This window comes from Pseudopodoces humilis, chromosome 2 (genome assembly GCF_049639895.1).
Source record: "Pseudopodoces humilis isolate 2021_Gansu_Grassland_sample_001 chromosome 2, ASM4963989v1, whole genome shotgun sequence".
NCBI classification, from domain to species: domain Eukaryota; kingdom Metazoa; phylum Chordata; class Aves; order Passeriformes; family Paridae; genus Pseudopodoces; species Pseudopodoces humilis.
The window spans coordinates 113,149,398-113,175,202 of record NC_142201.1 but is presented as its reverse complement, the minus strand read 5'-3'; the positions used below and the strand labels follow the sequence as shown (position 1 = coordinate 113,175,202).

General features: G+C 47.3%; 1 protein-coding gene across 11 annotated transcripts in view; it reads left to right on the top strand.

Moving 5' to 3' along the window:
- GDPD5 (glycerophosphodiester phosphodiesterase domain containing 5) overlaps positions 1 to 25,805 on the top strand; it is a 102,307-nt gene that overhangs the window by 25,886 nt on the left and 50,616 nt on the right. For 8 of the 11 annotated variants that reach the window (XM_088051749.1, XM_088051753.1, XM_088051746.1 and 5 more), the window contains exon 2: positions 17,664 to 17,838. In XM_088051749.1, coding sequence (XP_087907875.1) covers positions 17,722 to 17,838 — 117 coding nt within the window. In that variant the 5' untranslated portion in view covers positions 17,664 to 17,721. Of the gene's footprint in view, positions 1 to 339; positions 358 to 15,017; positions 15,037 to 17,244; positions 17,284 to 17,663; positions 17,839 to 25,805 lie in introns of those variants that run through there. The other 3 variants (XM_088051755.1, XM_088051754.1, XM_088051751.1) reach the window with 3 other exon arrangements.

Here is a 25,805-nt window from a genome sequence, read left to right as displayed (position 1 = left end):
CCGGATTCTCTGCATAACTTGAAGACTTTTTCCTTTTTTCCCCCCCTCTTTTAAACGCCTTGTTCCTGTACGTGCGTGTTCCTCGGGCTCCCCTGAATCAGAGGCTGAAGGCTCAAATTCAGATGTATAATTGGTCTTTAATATCAGTCTTCCTTCCAAAAACACTTCTGAGAGACTCCTCACATGCTGACAGACCAATCCCAGCGCGTAAAATTCTGAAAGAAATGCTTGGGCAGCGTCTTCATTTTTGGCTGCTGTGTTGTCTGGATCAGGAGCTGAATTTTCTCCTGTAGTTCTTATTTTGCATGACAAGAGTGAGTAATTGGGGTGAAATCATCTGCGCTGCAGACTGGGATGGTGAGATTCCTTTTCAGTGCTTCTCTGTATGGGTTTTTTTGGGTTTTTTTCTTCTGTTTTGCAATGTCCTGATTGGGTGGGGGTGGAGAGATGGAGCACAGAAGGATTGTGGCAGCCAGAGAAGAATCCAAGCATTGCTGCGGGGCAGGCAAGGAAGATTTTGGCATGGTTTTGTGCAATGTGGGAAAAGAGAGCTTTGCTGTGATGAGCCAGATGAGGTCTGATGTGATGGGACAGGAAAATTGTGGCTGCCCCTGGATCCCTGGAAGTGTCCAAAGCCAGGTTGGACGGGGTTTGGAGCAGCCTGGGACAGTGGAAGGTGTCCCTGCCATGACAGGGGTGGCACTGGATGAGCTTTGAGATCTCTCCCAGCCCAAACAATTCTGTGATGATTCATGTGTGATTCAGCATCTCAGGCAGATTTTTCAGTAATCTGGCAATAACATCCTGAGATTGGATGAGATTTCCAGAGGGTGATGGCAAGACAGACCTGCTGCACGATTCTGGTCTTCCTCCATCTGTGGAGGTGATTTTTGATTTGGGCTTTTGTGGTTAAATCCTCCAGAGGCTTCATGTTCATTATTGTCAGCCTGAAAGAAAGCACATTGTGTGGTCTGAAGGCAGGTGGATGGGTGAAAGTGACAGAATTGCTGAGACACAATGATTATTTTAATGCATTTTCACTGTATTTTTAAAGGAATATTTTAAAAGTACTTTTTAAATACTTCACTGAGATTTTGCTTTGTGTTTCCTATAACAAGTACATGTTTTTATCCAAAAACTCTCTTTTCCTGAGGAGATTTCTGTTCCTGCAGTGTCTGTTTTATGCTGGTGGAGCTGCCACCTGGATCTGTCTGAGCCTCGTGCAAAGAGCAGGAATTGTCACGTCTGCTCCCACTGTGCCCCCGTGAGCTGCCAAAAAGTGTCAGCAGCTCTGAGAGGGTTCTGCACAGGGATGATCTTCTGGGAGCTGAGCTTTTCCCCGTCCTGCCTTTGCTCTTTGATCTCTTTCCTTGGGGCTTTGGCGTGTTCAAGCCTTGACAGTCGGAAGGCTGAGCAGAAGTAAACAGAAGGTTGAGTCTTCTCCAAGTTAAATCCAAATTTTTGGGCTTAACTTTTAAGTTAAACCCTACTTTTAAGTTGGATGAAGTTTATTGGAGGGTAGATTTGGGAGCTGCAGTGAAATCACACTTGATTTCTTTGTTCCCTCTGGTACCTGCTGTTTGCATTAATCCTATGGAGGTCCTGTTGCTCCCCTCAGATTTTAGGCTGTAACATTCATCCTCCATTGTGTATTCCTGTTCTCAGCGACCAAAAAGGGGGAATTGAGTGTTGTTTTTGGAAATGTGGGCTGTGGCTGGAATCCCTGGATCATGCTGTGGTCAAACCAGAGTGCTGCAAAGGTCTTGTCCTTCACTCCACATTCCCGTCTCCATAAACAGCTTTTCTTGGGCTCTGCTGCATCTGACCTGCTCCAGGCAGGGTTTAAGTAAACCAGTTATCCTCTGGCTTAAACTAAATCTAGATCTAAACCCGCCATCCTCTGCCTGGATGTGGAATCTCCTCTCTGTGGGTAACAACAGGCAGGATGCTTGGGCTGCATGTGTGGTGAAGTCTTGGCCACCTCGTGCTTATCTTGTGAGCAGAATTTCAAAGCCCAACAAGATGAAAATACACAATGAAGCTTTTTCTGTCTCCAGGGCCTGATTTTAGCAGGAAGTCGATGTGAACTTTGGCTTCCTTGTGCTACCTTGTCTTGTAAGTAAGGGGATGATGAATGGGGCTCAGCTCCTACCAGGCAATAACTGGAGCTGGAAATCTTTGGACTAATAAACTGCACTGCAACTTAAAGCAAAAATTCAGGCTTGTCAGAATACAAAGGTGAGGATGATCCTGAACACAGTTTATGGATCCTGAAAATGACTGCTGGCTGCCAAACTAAAAATAAAGATCTCTTCTGCAGAGTGTTTGCCCCATAACAGAGGAGGAAAGATGCTGGCAGCTCTGGTTTGGGGTGTCCAGCGCTTCAGCCTCCACAGCTGGTACAAAGCACGACTGTGAATTAAAAAATGAAAATCTCAGGAGTTCGTGTTGTGGCTGGGATTGGCTGGTGGGTGTTGGCACGGGGTCTGTCAGAGCTGATCCTCTACCTGCTCTTATTCTTTTGCTCTTTGAGGCGATGAAAGGGTTTAGGTTTTCTTTTGAGGTGAAAGAGTTGATGTGGTTGGCTCTGCAACATGGCATGAGACAGTAGCGAAACACTTCTGGTGATTTGTCTTCTGTGTGCTCTGCTCCTTCCTCCAGCAATATCCCTGGCTTTTGGCAGAGGCTTGGAGCTGAAGCTCTGAGGTTGTTGCTGCTTGTGTATTTTGTTCATCCTAAAGTGATGTCAATAACAGGAGGAAGCTCTGAAAATCAGGAATATTGGCTCTTTTGAGATGCTTAAGTTTGTACCCACTTAGCACAATCCTCTTAAAAATAGTGATAATGAAAAAATAGAAATAAAAATATGAATATAATCCTGGCTCTCCACCCTTCTCTCCTTATCTTGACAAAGAATGCCATTACTCTGCATCTTGTCCCATTCCTGAAGTCTCTGGCCAGGGAGCAGGAGCTGGGGAAGCTGAGGTGAAAGCTGGTGGCACAGGGATGGGGTTTCCCAGCTGAGGGGTCAGATCAGCTCTTTTGATCTTACTACAGAAGAAAGCAAAAGTGTTTCCCTGGAATAACCACTGGCTGTTCCTGTCTGAAAGCTGAGCAGCTTTTTCTTTTTGGAAACTCCCAGAGATAAACCTGGAGCCCGTAGTTTGTGATGTGGAGAGACTGAACTGGGGTTGGAAGCTTTAAACACATTTATAGAATGGTTTGTGTTGGAAGGGAGCTTCAAGATCATCCCATTCCAGATGGGCAGGGACACCTCCCACTGTCCCAGGCTGCTCCAAGCTCCAGTGTCCAGCCTGGCCTTGGACACTCCCAGGGATCCAGGGGCAGCCACAGCTGCTCTGGGCACCTGTGCCAGGGCCTCACCTCCCTCACAGGGAGGAATTCCTTCCCAATATCCCATCCATCCCTGCCCTCTGGCAGTGGGAAGTCATTCCCTGTGTCCTGTCCCTCCAGGCCTTGTCCCCAGTCCCTCTCCAGCTCTCCTGGAGCCCCTTCAGGCCCTGCAAGGGGCTCTGAGCTCTCCCTGGAGCCTTCTCCTCTCCAGGTGAGCACCCCCAGCTCTCCCAGCCTGGCCCCAGAGCAGAGGGGCTCCAGCCCTGGAGCAGCTCTGGGGCCTCCTCTGTACCTTTTTCCTGGCATCCAGCTCTGCTGGAGTTCTGGGATTGTTGGGCTGGCTGAGCTTTCCCTGCGCAGGGACTTCACGATGTGACCTCCATCAGCTGTTCTGTGCTGTTGGCTGGGTGTGAGGCTGGGATCAGCCACATTAGCTGAGGAGAAAACATTCAGAAGCTCGTGTTTAAAATGCCTTTGTTGAGCTGCAGGAGAGATTTAAGAGGAATCATGCTCAAATCCGCGCAAAACCTGAGCCGCCTGTTGCAGGGAGAGACCTCTGGAGCTGGGCTGAGCTGTGGCTTCACAGCTGGGGGCTGAACAGGTGTTGGGTGGCAGAGATGATCTGGTGTGGGGGAAGAAATGTCCTTAAGCTGTGAAACAGCCTCCTGAGAGACGGAGCGAGACCAGACTCGGAGCCGCCTCCGCGCCCTCGCTCCGCGGGGATGGATTTGTGAAACCCAACAGATCTGGGGACCCAAGTGTGGGTGGTGTGTGAGGAAAGCACTTGGGTAATGTCCCTGGAATAGAAACCCAGCCCTGCTGCTGGAAGCAGGTGGTGTCAGCTGTCTGCCAAAACAAAAAGGGAAGGTTTTTTAGGGTTTCAGTCAGTCCACATGAATTTGCACCAGAAAAAAAAATAAAGAGATGAGAAAACTTGAAGTTCTCAAGTGCTTGGCAGAAGGTTGAACAGCAAACAACTCCATTTGAGAATACCTGGAATTGAAGTGGATTTTGCTAGAAATACTGGGACAGTGTGTTTGTTTTTAGCTCATTCTCACCCTCTGAGTGCTGCTGAGGATGAGCCAAGCTAGGGGGTGAGGACTCGAAGTCTCACAGGCTCCTCAGAAGCATTGCAGTCTCTGAAGAGAGGAATGAACCTTCTTGGAAAGCAGCATGGCCCAAACCCCCAGCTTGCTGGAATATGTGAAATTCCTTAAGAAACTGGAAGTGAATAGCCAGGATTAAAGAGGGAGAAGAAAGATGATGACTTGCAGCAGTTTGGCCAATTGCTGGCTCGAGGGGTTTCTGCTGGAAAAAAAGAGATTTCCAGCCTGAGCAGCCTTGCTCTGTTGGAGTTTAGACACGGGCTGTAAACCTCAGGTTGTTTGAAAACATGAAAAAAGGCTTAGCTTCTCTAGTGGAAGGAGAGAGGTAAAATACAAAATTCCTGCTGAGCTCTCTTTTCAGTCACTTCCTCACATTCATTGAAGAAAGTGATTCCTGCTTACAAAATATCACAGAACAAGAAGTTCAGCTTGGGAGGGAGCTCAGCAGTGCAACCACCTGCTCAGGTCAGCTCTGGAATTATCTGAAGAGCACATTGATGGAATAACCTTGGCAGCTGGATCCTGTGGATTGCCAGAGCCTGGTGAGATGCTGAAGGATGTGCAGGCTGATCCAGGAGCCCTGGATGGAGGATGAGCAGGAACCACCTTAACCCCACTCTGTATCAAAAGAGTGTGAGCCAAGGAGTCTGTGGGGGTTTTTTGGTTTTTTTTAATTTTTATTTTGACTGATAGGCAATTTCCAACAGAATTCACAAAAATACACAAAATTAAATCAAGAATTGGTTGAAAAAGGTGTCTTCTAGCAGTTGCATAGTTCTCTCCCCCTTCGAGATAAAAATAATAAATTCACTGGGTTTATTTTTGTTCCTTTCCAGCTTTTTATTGAGCTGGAAAGGACAGAGAGAACATGGAAAATTTAATTCATAGCCCTCACCTGTGGGCTTAGAGCCAAGGAAGGCAACCAGTTTAACTCAGTTGCCCTTGGCTGGTACAGAGAATAAAATTACTTTTTTTCCATCAGTGGGACATCTTCTGCCTCATCCATCTTTAGGATTTATTGCTCTGATTCTTGCTGCCTTGAGGATCCATGGATTTGTTTCTTCTCAACTTCCTTGGCTGAAGAGCTGTACTGGACAGAGGAAGACTCTGCTTCAGGTGGGGCTTCCATTCAGTGCCTTTTCAGGAGAAACAATCACAGCCTGCTTAAAGTAAATGCTGTGACCTAATGCCTCAAACACTGAATTTGGAAGGTGAAGTGTTTGGTTTCTGTCTCTGAAAGAAGAGGTTTCAGCAAGGCTGGGGTTGGTAAAGGTCTGGAAGAGGTGCTGACAATGCCAGGGTTGAGGTCAGGGAAGAAGGTGCCTCCTTCCCCTTGTAACCCTGGAGGACTCTTACATAACTGTTCTAAACCAGCTTAAGGGAGCTGGGATGGGGAAATAAAAAAAGCACACGAGTGAAAGATTGCTGATAAGCCCAGGGAATCCAAAAATAGGATCAGGCTCCAGGGAATGAAGGAGAACCTGCTGGAGGTAATAATCTGGAGATTGACAGAAATTCAAGGGACTCACATGAGCCCTGAGCCAGACAAACCCCAACCCTGGTCCCTAATCTTGACATGAAGATACCTGTGATGATAATAAATTGTATCCTGACTGGGGAGGACAGAAAAAAACCTCCTCAAGTTCTGGCCATGCCTCTCCCAGACCAGGATGCTCCCATCCCAGGGATGCAGGGGAAATTGGAGGCCTGGCACTGGCTGCAGTGATGAAGCAGAACTGAATGTTCAGATCCAGAGGATCGTGGAATGGGGTGGGTTGGAAGAGTCCATAAAATTGTCTTGTTCCAGCCAGATCCTTCAGCTAGAACAGGTTGCTCCAAGTCCATTTCGTCCTCAAAAACTTCCATGGGTTCCTCTTTTCAGTTGAAAATGATTCCTGAAAAATGGACAAAGAGCTACACTGCCAGATTTGGGAACAAAGACTTGATTCTCCCCCACCTTTCCCAATTATCTTTCCCTTTTTTCCCCTTTCCTATGACAGATTCACCTGGTGATTTGTTTTGCCATTTCCTTCTGCTTTCATATAGCAAAATCAGATTCCTTCTACTTTCTGCACCAAGTTATACTTTGCTAGTCTGGAAATTAACACTTTTTCAGGAAAAAAAAAAACCTCTCCACCTTTCATTTTCTTTCTTTCTTGGCTGGCTCTTTTCCTGTGGAATTCTGGTTTATTCAGTCTGGATATGCTGGTGGCTTAAAACCCTGGAGTGCTCATCCAGGGAACAGCAATTTTAAAGCTGATTTGCCCTTAAGTTTTAGCAATGTGTAAGAACCATTGCAGCAAAAAGAAGATGATGTTCTTCTTTGTTTCCTTTGGGTTTGGTGTTTTTTTGTGGTTTTTTTTTTTGTTTGGTTTGGTTTGGTTTTTTTTTGGCTTTTTTTTTGTTTGTTTGAGTTTTTGTTTGGGTTTTTTGTTGGTTTTTGGTTTGGTTTTGTTTTGCTTGCTTCTAATGCTTATAGAGCCTAATCCTGAAATTTCTTGCTGAAATTTCCCACTTGCAGCAATCATTTTTTGGGTACATGGTGCTTTCTCTTAATTTGATGGACATCCCAGTATTTTTCAGTCTGTTTAAAAAAGTGGCAGGGACCACTGGCTTGGCCAGCAGATTATTGAGTGTGAAGTCAATTATTCAGTACTCTCAATGTTTTCCTACTTAACCAAAAAAAATTGACTCAAGAGCAAGGGCATTCTGGTTTCTTTGGGACTTATTTCAAATCTTTAATCTTCCCACTTCCATCCTTTCCCCTCTCCAGCTGTACTTGCTGATTAGTCCTTGACAGCAGGCTGGGCTAGAACTGCTCTTCCTTTGGGGGGAGGTTTATTTGATCTTTTCCCACCCAGCAGCAACTCCTGGAGAGCATTCCAGCTGGGCTGGAAGAGGCTGGAGCTCCAGGGAATCGCTGCCTGGGGAGGGAAGGAAAGGTAGGAGAAAGCAATGAACAGCGACAGAGGCACTTATGCAATCACACTGTGCTTTGGTAGGAAAATAAGCTGGAAATAAAGATATTTTGGCTGGTGGAAGGAAAGCTGCTTGTTTCCTACCCAGACAGTAGCTGCTCTCAAGGCAGGATCTTAATCTGATGGGATGAAAACCCGGAATGGCTTTCTGGAAGTAGGATAGAAGCCATTTAATCCTGGAAATGCTGTGTTTGTGTGCAGTTGGCTTGCTCTTTCAAGTTCCACAGGCTAATTTTCCTGAGAACCTCTTAAATAAATGTGCATGAGACTAATAATAACAATAATATTAATAATAATAGTTTTTCTGTGGGAGTTCTGTGCTCTGGAAAGTTCTTCTCTGCTTCCCTGGGCTGTGGCTGCTTTTTGGTCTGTATTTTCAGGTGGGAGATGCCTGACCCACCTGGGCAGGACATTCTGTCTTCAGAGCGAGTGTCACCTTGAAAATTGCACTTTTCTCATTGCTTGCCTAGGGCTGGCTCATCAAAAGATGTGCAGGAAGCCTTTTTATTGAATTCTTCCCCTGTGTGGTGCTGGAAGATGTGCCCTGAGCAGTGTCCTGGTCTCTTGGTGCCACGGATGTGTTTCTGGGATGGACAGGGAAGGTCACTGTGGTGAGTGGATGTGTTCCCTCTGGTCAGTCTCACTGACTGAGGCATGTTTGCATTGTTGATTCTGTGCTGTTGAGCACCCTGCCCTGCTCCAAATCTCTTGGATTTGTTTGGTGTTTTTGCTTCTTCAACGTCACAGAGCTACTCAAAAGAAAATGAACTTCCAACTTACCCTTTTTCCTAGAAAGCTTAGAGTGGTGCAGAGAAGGAGAGAGAAATGCTGTTGCATCCTGGCCTCTGGGTGCCTGTGGGATTCAGCTGCTCCAGATGTTTGGATAAACTGCTCTAGGCTGGAAGCAATTCCCACCAAACTGCTGTGCATTAATGAACCCTTGGGGGAGTCTTGCCTGGAGATGATGCTCTCTGGAGCACGGGGCTGAGGGTCATAAATAATGACCTCAATGAGATCAGTGCTTTGAGGAATCCCAGGTGGAGAGAGCTTTGTGCCAGCATCTCCAGCCCCCAGGCTCATCCTAACCCCACAAAGGTTTGATTTAGACACCTTTGGTAGCAATCCCAGGATGGCTTGGGTTGGGAGGGACCTTAAAGCTTTCCACCCCTGCCATGGGCAGGGACACCTTCCACTATCCCAGCTTGCTCCAAGCCCTGTCTAAGCTTGAACAATTCCAAGACTGGGGCAGCCACAGCTTTTCTGGGCAGCCTGTGAGTGAACACAACCATCCTACTTTGAAGACAGATGTCTGCTGGTGTCCTTGTTTCACTCTAACCCTGATTATATTGAAAACCCAATTTTCCTGATAATGTGCCAGTGGTGACTGTCTGGAAGAGTGTCATTGGTGCTGGAAAAAGGGCACCAGGACACAGTGAGTTAATGCTCAGAGAATCAATGCTCATCCTATTAAAAGTTCTTAAAAATGACTGAAAGCACTTGGACTAATAGGCCTTGGGTTTGTATCACTAAATGAGTTTGTGAATCCCTCATGACTGGGCCTTTCCATAAGGAAAACAAGATAGGAGCTGATGTAACTGGCAGATGGAGCCTTGTTTTTGTGTTTTTATTAGAGCAGGACTCCCCAGGCAGGAGCTGGAAATGTCTGTGAGCCTCCTCTGCTAACTCTGGGAGTGACCCTGTGGCTGGAGGGGTGGTTCCCTTCCTGCCTTCACCCTCTCCCCCATCCCTCATTGTGTCAGGGTGACCTTAGCCCGCATTTGGAGACGCTTTTTGGAAAGCAAGGAGCATTTATGACAGATGCAACTGCTTGCCAGGTCAATTGAGAAAATTCCTTTCTCCTGAAAGATTCATGCTGCAGCAAACAGAGTAAAATCCTTTTGCCCTTATTCACGTCTGCCTAAAGATCAACACCAGCTTTTGACAGGATACAGGAATCCCAGTCAAGACAGGCATTTACCTGGAGCTGAGTGACTCTGGAATTTGGGGGGGTTGTAACTTGTCTCTTGTTACCCATTTGTTTTCTTGGATGCAATTTTCCTTTCCCTTGTGACAGGGAAACTCTCCTGTCTGTCTCCTTGCATTGAGCAGAGACTGATTTGTACAGAACTGGAAAAAAACCCCAATAGTAACTGGAAGGAGGCTTTAGGAACATGAGACAAACCTCTGCTTCATTGGAAGGATAAAGTGGGTGTTAGCCTTCCTGTGGCAGAAATGAAGTATCTTCTGTGCCACAGGGGTGGAGGAGGGGATGGGGGATGCATACCTCTCATTTTTCCAACATAATTTTTGTTTCCATGGTTTTCAAGCGATCACAAAGCTGTAGTGGAGGTGATGAAAGGCTGACTTTGCTTCTTGAACCTCTTCTGGACTTCATCTGTTACCTCATGGACCTTAAAGCCCACGCAGTTTCACCCCCTTCCACGGGCAGGGGCACCTTCCACTATCCCAGGTTGCTCAGGAAGGCAAAGCAAGTTTTTCTTCTTTATTTATTTAGCTACTCTGCTGCTTATGAACTCTTTCTCCCCGTGAATAATGTCTCCTGCAGCCACATGGAAGGAATCAATCATAGGAAATAAAGAGCCTGTAATCCATTTAACTAGGACTTTCCACCTCTCATTAAGCCAGAGAGATTCATGCCTGATTCTCTGGGTAGCAGTTGCACAGCAGATGTGCAGGGTATCGATTGGAAAATGAGTCTTGCTGCTTTTGTTTTCCTTTTTTTCCCCCCCTCCCTTACTGTTTCCATTCCAGTGTGTGCAGTGGGTGTGGAGGCACTTGGCTCCCTCTCAGATGAGCATTCCTGGGGTTGTTGGTGCACTTTTCTTTTCCTGCTGGCACAGCCAGGTTTTCAGCAGGGAGTGTCTGCGGGAAGGCGGCGAGGTCTCCGCAGCGGAGTTTGGGACAGGCTCCTGCTCCAGCTGCTGGCACCTTGCAGGGAAGGTGAAACCTGGCCATCCATGGGGAGCTCTTCAGGGCTGTGTTTGGGAAGGGAAAACATTTCTTGTCCGAGGAGGAAGCTGCTTGTCAGGGTGTGCATGTTCAAACCCAGCTCTGTTTCCACTTCATTTCTCAGCAAAAACAGGCTGGCAGTGGGTAAGGCTTGCTGCAAACAAACTTCTGGTTTGCAGCTTGGTGAGGATGGCAAAGCTCCTGGAGTCTGTGGACAGGAAAAATATTCTGTAACCTCTTTAATTCTTTTAAATACTGTTTAATTCTTTGTTGGTGCATGGGATTTTGTTTAGCATCCAGCTGTGCTTTCCTGGGTTGTCTTCTCATCCTTCCCATGGTGGTTTTTCCTGTTTTTCACCTGGGCTGTCTCTGTTGAGCTCTGCTGATGTGGTGCCATCAGCCAGACCATGCCAACATCACCGGGTGTCTCTGCCAGAGGCTCTGCAGACAGCAGAGGCTGAACTTGGGGTCTCTTACTCAACATACTCCCTTCCCCTCCCACTTCTGCCAGACCAGTTTGGTGCTTTCCTGCCTGTCCCTTTGGGTTTGTCCCTCAGATTCTCTCCAGGTCCCTGTCTTCTGCCAAGATCAGCAGTGCTGTCTGGCTCCTGGAGGTGCCTCACCTCACCTTAGCTGCTATTTTACATTTTTAGCTGTTGAACCAATGGGTTGTGCTGCTCTGAATGCTTCCAAAATGCTGTCCCAAGGGGACTCCACCAGACACAGACTTGGAGAGGTGGAAATGTTTGACTTTCTCTGCCAAAAATGTGATTTCACGCACTTTGGGCTGCTTAAAGCACTCTTTGCTGCTTCTAAAAGCCAAGAGCCTTATTAGACTTGAAGAGATGAGAAATTCACGAGTTGTTGCCCATCTCTCCACCAGCCCCCAGAAGATGAAGCTCTCTTTATACTCAGGTTGTCAGAAATCCTTTGGCAGAGGGCACCTGAAGTGTCACATGTTTTTCCTCATGTCTCACCTGTGCTTTGCTGCTTGGAGTTACTTCAGACCCTGCTTGTGGATTCACCTGATACTTTTGGATCTGCAGCAGATTTTGGGTTTTCAGAGCTGCGCCAACACCTTGACCTGCAAGCTTTGTGCAGAAAGCAGAGATTGTGTTTGATTATTGCTCTGCCAGAAGTTTACACAGGTTTTTCCGGTGCCCTGTTCCTCTTCTTCCACCCTTTCAAAGTTCCAGGCACCCATTCCTGCCTCAGTTTGTGGAAAACATTAAGAAGCTCTGTTGCAGAGGGCGTTAGTCCGTCCTGTGCTTATTTATTTAGGGAGATTAAAGTCTAAGTTTTTCTTTTGTAATCCCTTTGAAGTATTTATCTTTTGAAGTCTGAATTTTCATTAGCTGGAAGTGTACAACCCCCGAACTACACGCTGCCCTAGTTTCAAAGCTGTATTTTTTTATTTTTTTTTTTTGTAGAAAACATTTAAGAACAATAAACAACAGGTCAGACCCAGAGGGGGCTCCACGTCAGCCAGCTCCTATTTGGGATGTGTCTGTTTGGGTCATCCCTTGCCACTTTGGGGAATCAAAGTGGCTCTGCAGGCTCTCCCTGGGTTGGGTTGTAGCCCTGCATTTCTGGGATCTAATGGAGACAGGGATGTTCCCCTTCTGAGTGGCCTGCAGACCTTTCTTTCCCTCTTTAAATTGGTTTTTCCCCCCACCCTTATTTTCTATCATTGAGGCAGCAGCGCTCAGCTTTAAGGACAAGGATGTTGTGCTTTCCTGCTTATCTTATATAAAAGATTCCATATATCCACATGCACATGGCAAAGGACACTTTCCAGCAGCTAATCTTTTTTTTTTGATTTGGCAGGGGGAAAAAAAAATAAATAAATGCTGACTGGAGTTTTGATGTATCTGCTGCTTTTGTTTGTGCAGCATTATCGGTGTAAAAATGAATGTTCACAGCCTGGAAAAAGTGGGTGGGAGACCTCTGACCCAGCCTGATTTCCAGAGTGGGGAATAACAATGTGTTGGGAAAAATAACCCAGCTGGGTCATCGAAGGGGTCGTTGCCTGGGCATCCCTCACCCCAAAATGAATCACCTGAGGCTCTTTTATGGCTTTGGGGTGTCCCAATCCCACCTTGAAATGAAATGTTGGATCTTGCAAGCTGAGATGCTTTGGGTCTGTGCCAGCAAAATGTGGAAAATGGTGCTCGGTGTGTGTGTGCATCTCGATTTCCTCCCGTGGGAGTGGCCAGAGCAAACAGGCCTCAGTAACAGCTTGTTATTAAACAGATGGGAATATTGACCCTCTTCCATTTCCCTTTTCCTACTCGGGGAAAATGAAATTGCATTACTTTGGCTTGGATGAGTTTAGTGTATTAATAAAAAAAAATGTGTATGAAAACCAATGGAGAGTCCATGAAAATCCCCAGAATTTAGATAATTTATATGATTTCAGCCCTGGCTGGGAAATAGAGATTTCTCTTCTATTTTTCCTTTTTTTTTTGGTTTTTTGTGGGTTTTTTTTTGTGCACAGAACTGTAGGGTTTGCTCTGGAATAGCTTAATTTTTTAACAAGTATTTAAGGAAAATTGGGATTTTCCAGTATAATTAGGGGAACAACTGACAAGCAGCCTTACAAGCATATCAATAAGGCTAATTGATTATCAGGGATGTTCTCACCTAATTGGCATAGGAAATTATTTGCTTAACAAGGTTTTAAGCATAATTAGATTGATACAAGTTTTAGTAGAGATGGAGATGTTGAATTGACAGAGATTCTTGATAAACAGTGATCCCAGGAGTCACCAACAAGAGGAAAAACACTTCTTTTAATGTGGAAATCAGCAGAATCCATCAAAGCTCTTTAAAATGAGTTTAAAAATTAACCTCAAATATCCCACGAGTCTCTGTTTCTTATGTTTATTTGCATTGCCAGTGGGGTGAGTTTCCTTGGGCCTGAATTTTGGGAGATGGGAGCCTGTGTGCTTGGGGCTTGCTTTGGTTTTGAGTGTCCCACCACCTCTCCAGGTATGGGGGGAGCTTCTTCCCCTTGTTCTCCCCAGTTTTGCCTCTCTGAAACCGTGGGAGCATCCTTGTGGGAGGCTGAGGTTTTCCATTGGATGGGTCTTCCCAGGTGTGATCCTGTAGGAGACCACGGGCACCCTCCACGTCTGCATAGGTGGAGTTACTGGAGGTAAAAATGTGTCTCTGCCTCTTTCCAAATGGCTTTGCTCTGACATCTCCTGAGGCTTCAGGATTCCATGGCTTGGTGGTGGACCTGGCTGTGCTGGGTTAATGGTTGGACTCCCTTATCCTGGAGGGCTTCTCCAGCCTTAATGATTGTGTGATCTCATTATTCATAAGCCTCCATCAGAGCATCCTTGGCTGTGTTTTGGGACTTCTTTTGGATGTGCTGATCCAGACCATCCTGAGCAAACTGCAGTGGGTGTTCAGAGCAGGGCTGTCCATGGTGTGGCTGGAAGTGCAGTAGAGCTGCTTGTTCCTGGGCTTTTACAAAGCACAGAATGTCCTGACCTGGAAGGGACCCACAGGGGTCATCCAGGGCAGCCCCTGTCCCTGCCCAGACCCAACAACCCCACCCTGGCCATCCCTGGCAGCGCTGTCCAAAGGCTCCCGGAGCTCTGGCAGCCTCGGGGCCGTGCCCATTCCCTGGGGAGCCTGGGCAGTGCCAGCACCCTTTGGAAGAAGAACCTTTCCCTAAATCCAACATAAACCTCCCCTGGCACAGCTCCAGCCATTCCCTGGGTGCTGTCACTGTCCCAGAGGGCAGAGATCAGTGCCTGCCCCTCCTCTTCCCCTCATGGCGAAGGAAGGGGGATCAAAGGGGAGGGCTTGGACTGCAGCAAGCCTTGGGAAAGGCTGTTAAACCTGGTCCTTTGCAGCTTCATCCCCACTCTTTACTCAGAACACTTCAGGACTTGTGCTGTTGCTCTTCCCCTCACTAAAATGAGGGCACTGAGATGCTTTAGTGATTGGTCTTGATTGTTGCCTTCCCTCTCCAGTCCAGGTTTCTGAATATTGCCCTGAAGCTCCAGGGATAGAGGAGTTAACTCAGAGGGACAAAAATCAAACATTTTTAGGCCAAATCTCCTCAGAGAGCTTCACTTTTAAATTTGCAGCTCCAATTCTCCCCTTTTTTTTTTTTTTTTTTCCCTCTGAAGCTGTTTGAAAAGGAATAATGTGTAATTGATACCTCCACTTCAGTATCTCAGAAGTGCAGTGTGTGCTAATTAGGCATCCTGGAGCCTTTGGAAAGTGCTCCCATTGTATTTGCAGATGGAATCTACCCTGCTCTCCCTTTTTGGACAAGTGAGCTGGTTATTCAGCTCTGAGAAGCTCATAGCCATTGGCAAATGATGCATCTTGAAAGTCAATGTTGAGAGCATGAGTGGGTTTGTGTTTTCTGTTTTATTTCTTTTTTTCTCCCCCCTCCCTCCTGGTGCACGTTGCTGGATTTGAATAATTAATGCCTGTTGTCTTGCTTCCTGTTTTCATTTCTGTATGTAATGCTAACCAGCAGTGGGCTGAATCATTCATGGGCTGCTTTCTCCACCTCGACAGCTGGAGATGTCATGGGCACAGTGATTGTGAGGTGCTGCAGACTTTCTGCTGCTCCCTTAACTCCGTTTCTGGAAGCAGGAGCAGTAAGTATTGGGTCCATGCTCTTGGCCTGGCGAGGCTCTCTGGGCAGGTGGTGTCAGTGTGGTTTCTCTCCCTGCAGCTCCTGTTACTGCTCAGGTGTCCATGTGTGTGGAGGGGAGGGTGGGGGCTGCCTTTTGTCCTTTCCCATCTCTTTCGGGCTGTCATGGATCTGGTTGTGATGCTCATGGAGAAGAGGGAATGATTTTAGGCTTGTTGGTTGTGCCTCAAGCAATTACACTGTATTTAAGAATGGGTTTTTTAAAAAATCAGATTTGTCAATGTGGTTTCCCTGAGTTTTTGTGGGGAGCAGCCTGGAATTCTGGGCTCCCACAGTGCCTGCCTTTGCAGTGAGAGGAACCAGGGTGGGAACTCCACTTGGTGCCTTACAGAGCCTTTTCAGCTTTTTTTAACCTTCAACACTGCCAGGGATCCAGGGGCAGCCACAGCTTCTCTGGGCAGCCTGTGCCAGGGCCTGCCCATCCTCACAGGGAAGGATTTCTCTCCTGTCAAACTGACACAGTTCTTGCAAGTGATCAAATGAAATACCCAGTGAAAGCTCTTGTGGATGGAGCTGGCCTGTCTGCCCTCATGCCTTGCATGAAGAAAGCAGGAAGAGGTGGAAATCAGGAGAGATGCTGTCCTTTGGAGAAGAATTCGTGCAGGGTTACTTGGAACAACTGTAGCCTTCTAGGTTTTCTGGGTGGGAATGAGGGCTTTGGCTGGGGAGTTGTTAAAAAGCTGTGAATGATTTTTATAACTTGCACAGACCCCTCAGCATCTTGTACATCACTCCACACTTGGAATCTTCAGGGCAGAGAGGATGTTTTGCCCAAGACCTTTAAACAGCGTCCAGTTTTGGACATCCCCAGTGTTTCTGTGCCCGTGGTGGGAAGGCAGAGGGGGAGACTCATTTCCTAGGGATGGTCTTGAAGCTGAAGATGGGAGGCAAGTCGAGCAGTGACTAATGCTGAGCTTTATTAATAGCAAGAGGAGAGGTGAAATGCGGGCAGGGAGGTGACCTGGACACGAGGCCATGGAGGTGGCACGGCAGCGCCGGGGGCAGCTGGGCTGGGAGGGCACGGGGGATGTGACCAGCAAACAGCTCTTGTGTCAGGCTGGCTGTGCCTGTGCCTCTGTCCTGCCTGTCACCCCCCAGGGGATGGGCAGAGCCATGTGGGGAGCTGGGCAGAGCCACACATGGATGCGTGAGTGGTGCCCACCTCGTGTCCCCTGCTTGGGTCAGCGCCTCGAGCAGCACCGGCAGCTCTGCTGAAAGCACAAAGCTGCCTCTGTGTCTGGGGGAGAGGGAGGCACAGGCCTGGGGGCTCTGGGGACAGCCTGGTGACAGGCTGCTGGCTTTGGAGCCACAACAACCTCCTGCCTCCGGGATGCTGAGTCCTGATGAGAGCGTCAGGGCGAGGCTGTCAGCACGGAGCGTGAATGGACACAGACACGGGCAGGAGCTGGCAGGGCTGAGCTGTGTCCCTGCTGACACTTCCACACTCCACCACTGTGTCTGCACTGCCTGCAGCATCCCCTTGTGCACAGGCTGGACTGAAAAATATGGTCAGCCCTGCTTTCGGAGGCTTCCTTCCATGGGATGTGCCAAGGAAAAGCTTTTTAGGTGGCTGGTCTATCTCCCTAAGCCCAGCCACGCTTTGCCGATGCCCGTGAGGATGTTGTTACTCAGCTGTCCCAGCTTTTCCCAAGACCTGAGCCCTGGGAATCCCACACGTAAGGAAGCAAAGTGTTTCCCCTGGAGAGGGTAGGATTTACTGCCCACACACCCTGCACACAGCTCTGTGCTCTTGGGAAAGGTGGGCAAGCTTAGCAAGCTCGGCTGCTGTCAAACTCCACTGCCAGCCCACAGTGTGTGGGTGTGGGTGCACACCTGAGCTTCAGGAAGCTGTGGAAGACCTGTGCTGTGGGATCAAGCACAGCATGCAGCTCTGCATCCCTGGGAGAGGTTTATAAAGGGAGAGGGGTAATAGCTGTAGTATGTATTTTGTGTATACACACACTGTATGCTGTATTCTTGGGGCTGTCCTGTGCAGGGCCAGAAGTTTGATCTTTGCTGGATCCCTTCCAGCTCAGGACAGTCCGTGATTCTGTGATGCCCCTTGTGTAGAAGACCTGGAAGCGTTTATTCCTCGTCCAGGACTGTTTTGCAGGCTCCATGGGATGCTGATGATAAACTGCTTTATCTGGCTCGGCTTCAGCTTTGTGGAGGTCTCCGAATCGATTTTCAGGTTGTTCTTGCAGCTGCTCTGTCTCTCTACACTTCAGTCATTCACAAAAACCCAATCACCTGGGCTGCAGATGATCATCCTCCTGCTTTTGTCCTCACATGGCTTTCCCCACCGATGACTCCTGCAAACACATTTGCTTTTGGTGGTGTGGGAGAAGCTGCACAAGGAAATAAAACTTTCAAACTAATTAAACTTCTCGGTATCGTTGAGCAACGAGTGGGAGATGCTGGCAGGGCTGGGAATAGATCTGATTCTCATCCCTCCTCTCTGTAGCCAGAGGACACGGTTAATTATTAAATCACTTGTTAATGTATTGAAATACCGCTCTGGATTTTAATTTCCTTCTTCTTTTTGTTGTTGTTTTCTCTCCTTTGCCTCAGGGCGCTCCCAGGAGCTGATGGAGTTGTGGTAGCTGGCTCTGGAGGGGCTGGAAGGAGCATGGTTAAACACCAACCCCTGCAGTACTACGAGCCCCAGCTATGTCTGTCCTGTCTGACCGGGATCTACGGCTGCCGCTGGAAACGGTACCAGCGGTCACATGATGACACCACCAAGGTGAGCAGGTGACAGCACCTCGGCCCTGCCCTCTTCCCTCACAGGTCTTGATCAAAAGCACTAAATATTTGACTTTTTTTTCTCTTATTTCTTGGCTTTTGGATGTTTGATGTGAATTGTTGACCATGGCAGGAGGTCCTCCCCGTATGGCTGATGTAGAGATGGGCTCAGTGAGGTTGGTGATGGTGCTCCAGGGGATTGAACGTGCCCAAATTCATATTGTGGTAAATGGGAACGTTTTCCTTGTGGTTTTTCACTCCTTGCTCTGTGTCCTGCTGGTGCTTGCAGCGCCCTTGGCTGGATATGTAGGTCCTGTGTTTCTGCAGCGTCTCTGCCTTCGTGGTGTGGCTTTAGTGGCCATGGTGGCATTTGGTCCCAGAAGGGACTTGGTGATCTTGGAGGTCTTTTCAAACCTTTATGATTCTGTTCTTGCCTGTGACAATGGGTTTGTAGGCAGGGGCACAGGGTGCCCAGAGCAGCTGTGGCTGCCCCTGGATCCCTGGAAGCGCCCAAGGCCAGGTTGGACACTGGGGCTTGGAGCAGCCTGGGACAGTGGAAGATGTCCCTCCCCAAGGCAGGGGGTGGCACTGGATGAGCTTTAAGGTCCCTCCCAACCTAAACCCTTCTGGGGTTTGATGAAAGGCAGCAGAAGGTGAGAGCAAGCTGCGGGTAAATGGGAAAGCTGTTAGAGGTGACTCTTCCCTCCCTGCCCTGGATAAATATAGATTTTAGAGCTCTGGCAGAGGGAATCCAGGCAATGAGGCTCAACTTGCACCTCCCCTCTTGTTCTGGGCTGTGAGATGAGGTCTTGTGATGTGTTGATAGGAGAAGAGTGAAAATATTGCTGTCAAAACCACCCTGTTACATCATCTGGGTAAGGGTTTTGTTTTATTATTCTCCTGTACTCCCATGTTGCCTGGGATGGTTTTTTAAAGTTTGCTTACAAGTTAAACTGGGGTTTTTTTTTCTTCTTTAAATGTTCTTTCATCTGGAAGTGCTCCCAGGGGACCCTTTGGTTGCCTTTTCAATGCTTAATTTTGCTCTTTTATCGCTTGGCTCCTCTGTTCTGTTTTTAAGTCTATAACCAGGGATCTTCTTGGCTCTGGAGTGCTTTTCCTCTTGGAAAAGCAGCTGTGAAGGAGCAAACACGGCTGTGTGGCAGATCCCGTGCCAGAAATGCTCCTGGTTGTGAATTGCAGCCATTGTTGGTGGTGCAGCTTGGCCAGAAGCTCCCCTGTGAATTGGAAAGTCACGGCTTGAGTGTGCACAGCCCAAAGCAAATTTCCTTTTGCAAAGTAGGAACATTGGAGCTGTTTCCCCTCTGCTTTCAGCCTGGCCAGCTTGGTCTGGGTGACCACTTGGAGCCAGCAGAACGTTACAGCTCTTAGCTAAAAATTTACAGAAGAGTTTGCCATGAATTTTTCAGTGAAATCTGCCTCTGCTTGCGTTACCAAAAAACACCGGTGGCACCTTTCCAAGTCTACTTGGAATTTCCATTGGTTTTTGCTAGTGCTGGGAGGGAGTTCATGGTGTTTAAAGGTAGCTGATCCAGGCTTAAAAATAAGTCCAGCCTGAGCTGGTCTTTTTAAAGTCTGTGTGAGGTCTCAACTTCCACTTCGATAAAAAAGAGATGGAGACAACAGCAGGAGTAGGAGAAGAAAGGCTAAAAGGAGCTGCAGGCTGTGTTATCTGCTTTCCTGTTAAAACATCAAACTCCCCAGAATAAAAGGCTTTCACCCAAATTTGGGTCACGACCCGGCCTTGCCTCCATGGTATCTTCAGCTGATGCCTGTGAATGTTTGTTGTCTGAATTGTGCTGCACCTCAACAGCCAGAATTTTAATGATTCCTCTCTTTTTCCTTCAAATGTATGCACACCAAGCTTTCTACTCCACATTAAAAATTTACATGAAAATGAGAATTTTAATTGGACACCTGAGTTCCAGGTTTTTTTGGAGAGGCAGGTTGCTGAAATTGTCATTGTCAATTGAAATTCTCCTTTGCTTTTCTCTGACCTTTGAGAATGAAGAGGGGCTGAAGGCACACAACCAATATACTCTTATCTCCTTTTAAAATTTTAAACATTTGCAAAGTTCCTTTTTTCTACTGTAGGCCCTCAGCTTTAATGGCAAGATTCCCTCCCCCCCCCTTTTATTTTTAATGCTTTTTTAAATGAAAGACACATGAAGGAGGAGAAATGGTCTTGCTGAGATTCAGATCATTATAATCTCTGTAGCTGGTGTGAGGAAGGAATTTCTGATCTAACCACAGCTTGTTCATCACATTCAACCAAGGATAAGATGAAGTCAGCCCATGGAACAATTTTTTTTTATTGCTTCCAAACCCCTGTTTGTACACAGCAAATATCCCACCTTGGAAATCATCCTGGGTGGGAGAGGGGACAAAGATTTTCTGCCAAAAGAAATAGCAATTAAAACTTTTTAATCTGTCCAATAAAAAGAAGTCACTTTTATTGACTGGCTGGGCTGAGCTATCAAAGCATGGTCTTTCTTTCCATCACAAACCTCCTAATCCTCTTCTTAATTGCAAGTTGTCTGAACTGTGAGGATGTGAGAGGGGAGATGAGGGGAAATATCCAATAAAGCCTCTCCCTACCTTTATCTGCTGCTGCTCGTGTAGCTGCAAATTTTTAAGTGATATATCAACCCCTTCCTATCAATTGGGCAGTCCCTGTCAGGATTTATGCCCTTCAAGTGAAATGTGTGTGGTTCAAGATACTCCATTTGGTTAAATGCATCACATGACCTCCAGCTGAGGCTTCTGATGGCTTTTTGGGGTCCTTTTGTGTGAAGATAAACGAGGAGCTGTGATCCATCAGCATAATGAATTGCAGTGCTGTGTCTGGGCTGCGTGTATTAATTCACTCTGTGGTGAAATGCTCTTGTAATTCCCGCTGGCCAGAGCTGTGAAATGACCTGAACAGATGATCTAAGCCACAGGCTTTGGAGCTGGGACTTTGTCAGGGCTGATTCCCAAACGGCCAGGGGTCACTGGTCACAGAAATTGCTTGCTTTGCTGAAATCTGCTATTAGAGGATGGGTTAATTTGCCCTTTTCCGTGTATTTTTCAATTTGTGAGTGTTGCAGACGGTAGGCCTGAGGGCACAGGAGCTTTTGAGGGAAAGAGGCTCTTTCAAGGTTGTTTGATTTGAGGCTGGGCACCGAAGCATTGGATGCTTCATGTTGGATGTGAGCAGTGAGTCAGAGCTGAGTCCCCATGAATGGATGTGTCCAATCATGTTGGCTTGATGGGCTAAATGCAGGGAAATCCAATCATTCCATTAAATATCGATGTGTTTCTTCCTTATTGTTCCCAAGGGTGCCCCCCTCATTAGAGGGGATTGGACTAGACGTCTTTAAAGGTACCTTTCAACCCAAACTATTCTGATTCTGTGATTCTGTTTTCTTCCCCATCATGCTTGGAAATGAAAGCAAAACCAGGCTGTGTGTTTAGGGTTTTACACATCACTTAAACCTTTTAACCTCCACCTTTGAGCCCTTCACTTTACAGGGAGGCTGTGAGGTGGATGATTGTCCAGAGGAGCTCTTTGAAATCCGTGTGACAGCCGAGCCAGGCAAGAATTGCACTTGTTTTGTGCGTGGTGCCTTCAGACCAGACTTTGTGCCTGGTTTTAACTGGGGACAGCATATTTTGGCCTTCATGAAGGAGCCAAGACCTCTCTTAGACAGGGCAGGATCCTGTGGAGGACTGGCAAGGAGCAGAGAGGTGTTCCAGCCTCAGGAACTGGGATTAACCTGCCAGGAGCTTGCTCCTCTTCGATTTCCACACCCTCAGACAGCTCCTAGAAAGGCTGGGATGAACCTGCTCTGTCTCTGTCAAAGAGGTTCCCTATTTCAGCAAAGCTGGTTGGAAGGATGGGAAATCCCAAATCCTGGAAAGCCCAGGAAAGCTGGAGTGTTAGAGCCTAATCTTGTGGTGCACCCGAAATATTGTCAGGGTGAGGATGTTTGATTAATGCTGAATTTCTGGCCTAGACCTGATACAGGCAGAATGCCTGTGGGGGAGAGTCTGCAAAACCCATTGACTGTGGGGCCTGGGTTGGGATTATGTGCTCAGACTGGGTGATTAACGTGCCCTGGGATTTGTAAAGCTTTAGAGGTGGCAAAGGTTTTGTACTGCAGAGCATCTGCAAAACGTGGGGCTCTGAACAGCCAGCACTGAATCTGGAGAAAAAGGGAAGAAGAGGGGGCAAGGAGGGATTTTTGGGCCGTGGCTTTTACATGGACTTGTATTTTGACAGAGATTTCTTCCCCCTGGACACCTGGATACAGCAGTGCTCCTCCAGTCTAAGGAAAGTGGTGCAGCCACTCTTGTAACGTTTGAATATTTGAATGTTTGAATATGCTCAGTCAACTCCTGGTTTAACCCACATGGGAAAGCCTTTCCAGACTTTCCCTGTGAGTTCCCTGTACTGGTTTTGACTGGGATACAGTTAATTTTCTGCACAGCAGCTGCTATTGTGCCAGATTTTGTGCTTGTGACTGAAGCAATCTTACAGCTGTTTGCTGAAGATTGTTTACACAGCATCAAGGTACAATGTTTTCTGAATTCCCTCCAAGAAGGGGAAAAGTGAAGTGGTTTTTCTGCTTGTTTTCCTAAACAAATGTTCTTCCTCTTTGCTGTGTAGTTGTTGTTACAGTTAGACTTTTATAATTGAATTGTAGAACTCCTTTTTCCAAAGACGCCATGGGAACCTGTGGTCCTGTTAATCCCAGGTTAATTTATTGTGTCTCTTTACTCAGACATTTAGTTCTTTCCCATGTGTGCAGCCATGAGTGTGAATTTTGAGGAGAGAAAATGAGAAAAGTGAAATGGCATTGAGATCATGGAAGTTTGACTTGTGGGAGCCTCGGTGTCAGAAGTTCTCTCTCTGATCTTGACAGAACAGTGAAAAATTGTGCCCCTTTTCCAGAGGAGACTTGATTTTCCTCACCCAGAGGGAAGCAAATGTGACTTAGTTGGACTTGAGTGATGTACTTTCCATTTGGGATTGAATTTGCCAGTCTCCTGCTTCACCAACTCTGCTTTTCCAGCCTGTCTTGTGAATTCCCAGATGTCCTGGAATAGATGTAAGGACAGTCAGGCTGTGACAGGGCAGAAAATGTTGGAGAACAACTTTGCAGTGTGTCATTATTGGCTGGCTGGATGCACAGGGAGAGTGCAGGGGCCAATGGAAAAGGCTTTTTTGTGATCCTTTCTCCTTTTGCTATGTGAGTTGAAGATATTTTTTCCATCTCTCATAAAAGTAGACCTTGTGGAAGTGCCTCAAGGATGCTTGTGGTTCCAAAATGACCACGAGAATTAACTAGATGAGAAGGAAACCTGGCCCCAGTGGGAGTGAATGAATGAAATGGAGGGAATTGGAAGGAGCAGGGTTAGTTTGTGGTGAAGATCCTTGAGAAGGGTGTGCTGAGGAAGAGGTGGAAGTTGGGAAAGGAACTGATCTGGAAGTAGATTATAACCTAATTCCACCTTCCACTATCCCAGGCTGCTCCAAGCCCTGGCCTTGGACACTTCCAGGGATCCAGGATTCTCTGAGAACCTGTGCCAGGGCCTCCCCACTCTCAGAGGGAATAACAATTATCCCATATATCCCAATATCCCATCCTAACCCTGCCCTCTGTCAGTTCAAAGCCATTCTCCTCTGTCCTGTTATTCCAGGCCCTTGCCAAATGCCCTCTCTGCAATAATGGTCAGCAGGGAAGGGAACAACTTGAAAATACGTGAGGTGTGGCTTTCCTGGCTTTGGTCACAAGACATTTCAGTCATCTGCCAGTTTGTTGTTTTGGAGAGGACTCTGCTGCCTGTGGGGTCTGGGTGGGGATCCAAAGTGCTTGGGCCCCGGGAATGCTTGTGGTTTTAGGAATTGGGAACCTCTGTGCTGCTGACATGTCTTATTAACAAAACTGATTAGCAAAGCTGAAAAATAAAATGACTCTTTTGTGTTGGCTGCGAAGCTGATCTGTGATTTTTATTTACTGTCTTGTGTGTTCCTCTGGGAAAGGAAACTTGCATTTAGGAGTGTTTGGTTGCAGATTTAAGCTTTTTCTCCAGGTTCTTTCCAGAAGAAACCAGGCCAGGCTCCAGAGTGGGATTTCAAGGGTATAACCAGCAGCAGGAAACGTGCTTGTTCATGGCTAGAGGTTTTAATTGTTTTTTGGTTGTTAATCTTTGTACTCATCTCAAGGTTGAAAATTACTCTATTTTTTTCTTCCTTTGTGCCATATCTGCAGTGAGGTGTTAAAAGAAAAGCTGATGAACTGGTCTGGACCCATCATTTCCTCTTGAAGTGCAGTTCTGAACCTTTATTTGCCAGATACTTACTTGCAGATGAGGTCAGCAAGCACTTCAGAGTCAATTGACTTCAGTGAAATCAAATGAGGCCCTTTTCCAGTGAGAATTATGGAACAAAAAAATGAAACAACTGAGGCTTTGTTTGAAAGCTGCACTTGCAGCCTGTGACTGTAAGAAGCTGAATCAATTTCCTTGTGAGCTCTCCTGAAGCCGGTTGTAGAGCCAGGGTTGACTTTTGGGTGACGAAAAGCAGTGCCACTGACCAACAAGTGGAGTTTGGGTGGTTGTTCAGATCATGCTGCCTGTGCCAAAGATGGGTCCAAGGAGAGCAGCTCCTGCCTCCCTGCCCATCAGCTGGGTGTGTGAGGCTGCTGGGCAGGCACCAGGCTCTTGATTTGAGGGTGATGTGAACGGCAGAAGTCTGCTGAGTTTCATATCCTCTTTATGCAAAAGTGTCCTTGCTGGACTCAAATTCCCAACCATTTCAGTGGGATCAGATCAGCTGGATGCTTAACAAAGGGAGAGGAAAGAGATTCCAGATCCTTGTCCCTTTCAGCAGAAACCAGCCCTTCTCTTGATCGTGATCACAGAATGGTTTGGGTGGGCAGACACCTTAAAGATGAGGTAATTCCAACCTTCCACCATCCCAGGCTGCTCCAAGCCCCATCCAACCCAGCCTTGGGCACTTCCAGGGATCCAGGGGTAGCCACAGCTGCTGTGGGCACCCTGTGCCACGGCCTGCCTCCCCTCCCAGGGAGGAATTCCTTGCCAATATCCCATCCAATGATGCCTGAGGGGAGAGATGGGTGTTTTTGGTGTCGGTGATGTGTTGGCTCTTCCACCGCCCCAGACTGCTCCTTTCACCACAAAGCTCTTTCGTTCTTGCTCACTGCTGCCCCTTCACGTTTGACCTTTTCTGACGTGACTTTTTGTGGCCTTTCTGGGAAAACAAACCTGGTTCCTGTAATTCAGAACTCACTGTGGTGCCTTAGTGGAGGCTTTGCTCACCACGCCTGGTTTGTCACCACTCAAACCACCCCACATCCTGAGCAAACCAGCCCTCTGTGACTGTGCCTCCTTGTCTGGGTGTTTTTCCTTCCCCAAAATGCTCGAGAGCCTCAAGCTGTATCAGAAGTGAGGGTGTAGCTGAGCAGTATCTGGAAGGGATCTCTCATTTCACAGATTGGGTTTTTTTCCCTTGAGGCTGATGCAGAATTACTCTGTGTGTGCTTGCAGGATTTTAGTTGCTGTGTGCTCAAGTCTGACCAAAGGATTTTGCTGCTGTTGTCTGCAGCCATCAGGGATTCCTGCTTCTCCAGCCAGAAGTGAGGGATAAACAGCACAAGGCAAAGTGGAGCCTATGGTGGGCCAATGTCTGTCATGTGCTGGGCTTGAAATACCCAAGTCTTCGTGTGATGAGCCAACTCCAGCATTTAAATTACTCCCAGGATGGCTGATTGTTTCTTTTCTTTCCCCAACACTTCACCCTTGAGATTTAAAAAATAGTAATGAATAAATAAGCCAAGCTTCTGCCTCTATCCAGAGGGATGCTGGCTTTGGACACTCAGCTGATCCTGGGCCCAGTGGCTTCATTTGGTTTCCCTCTGGCAGTGCACTGAACCCATTTAAATC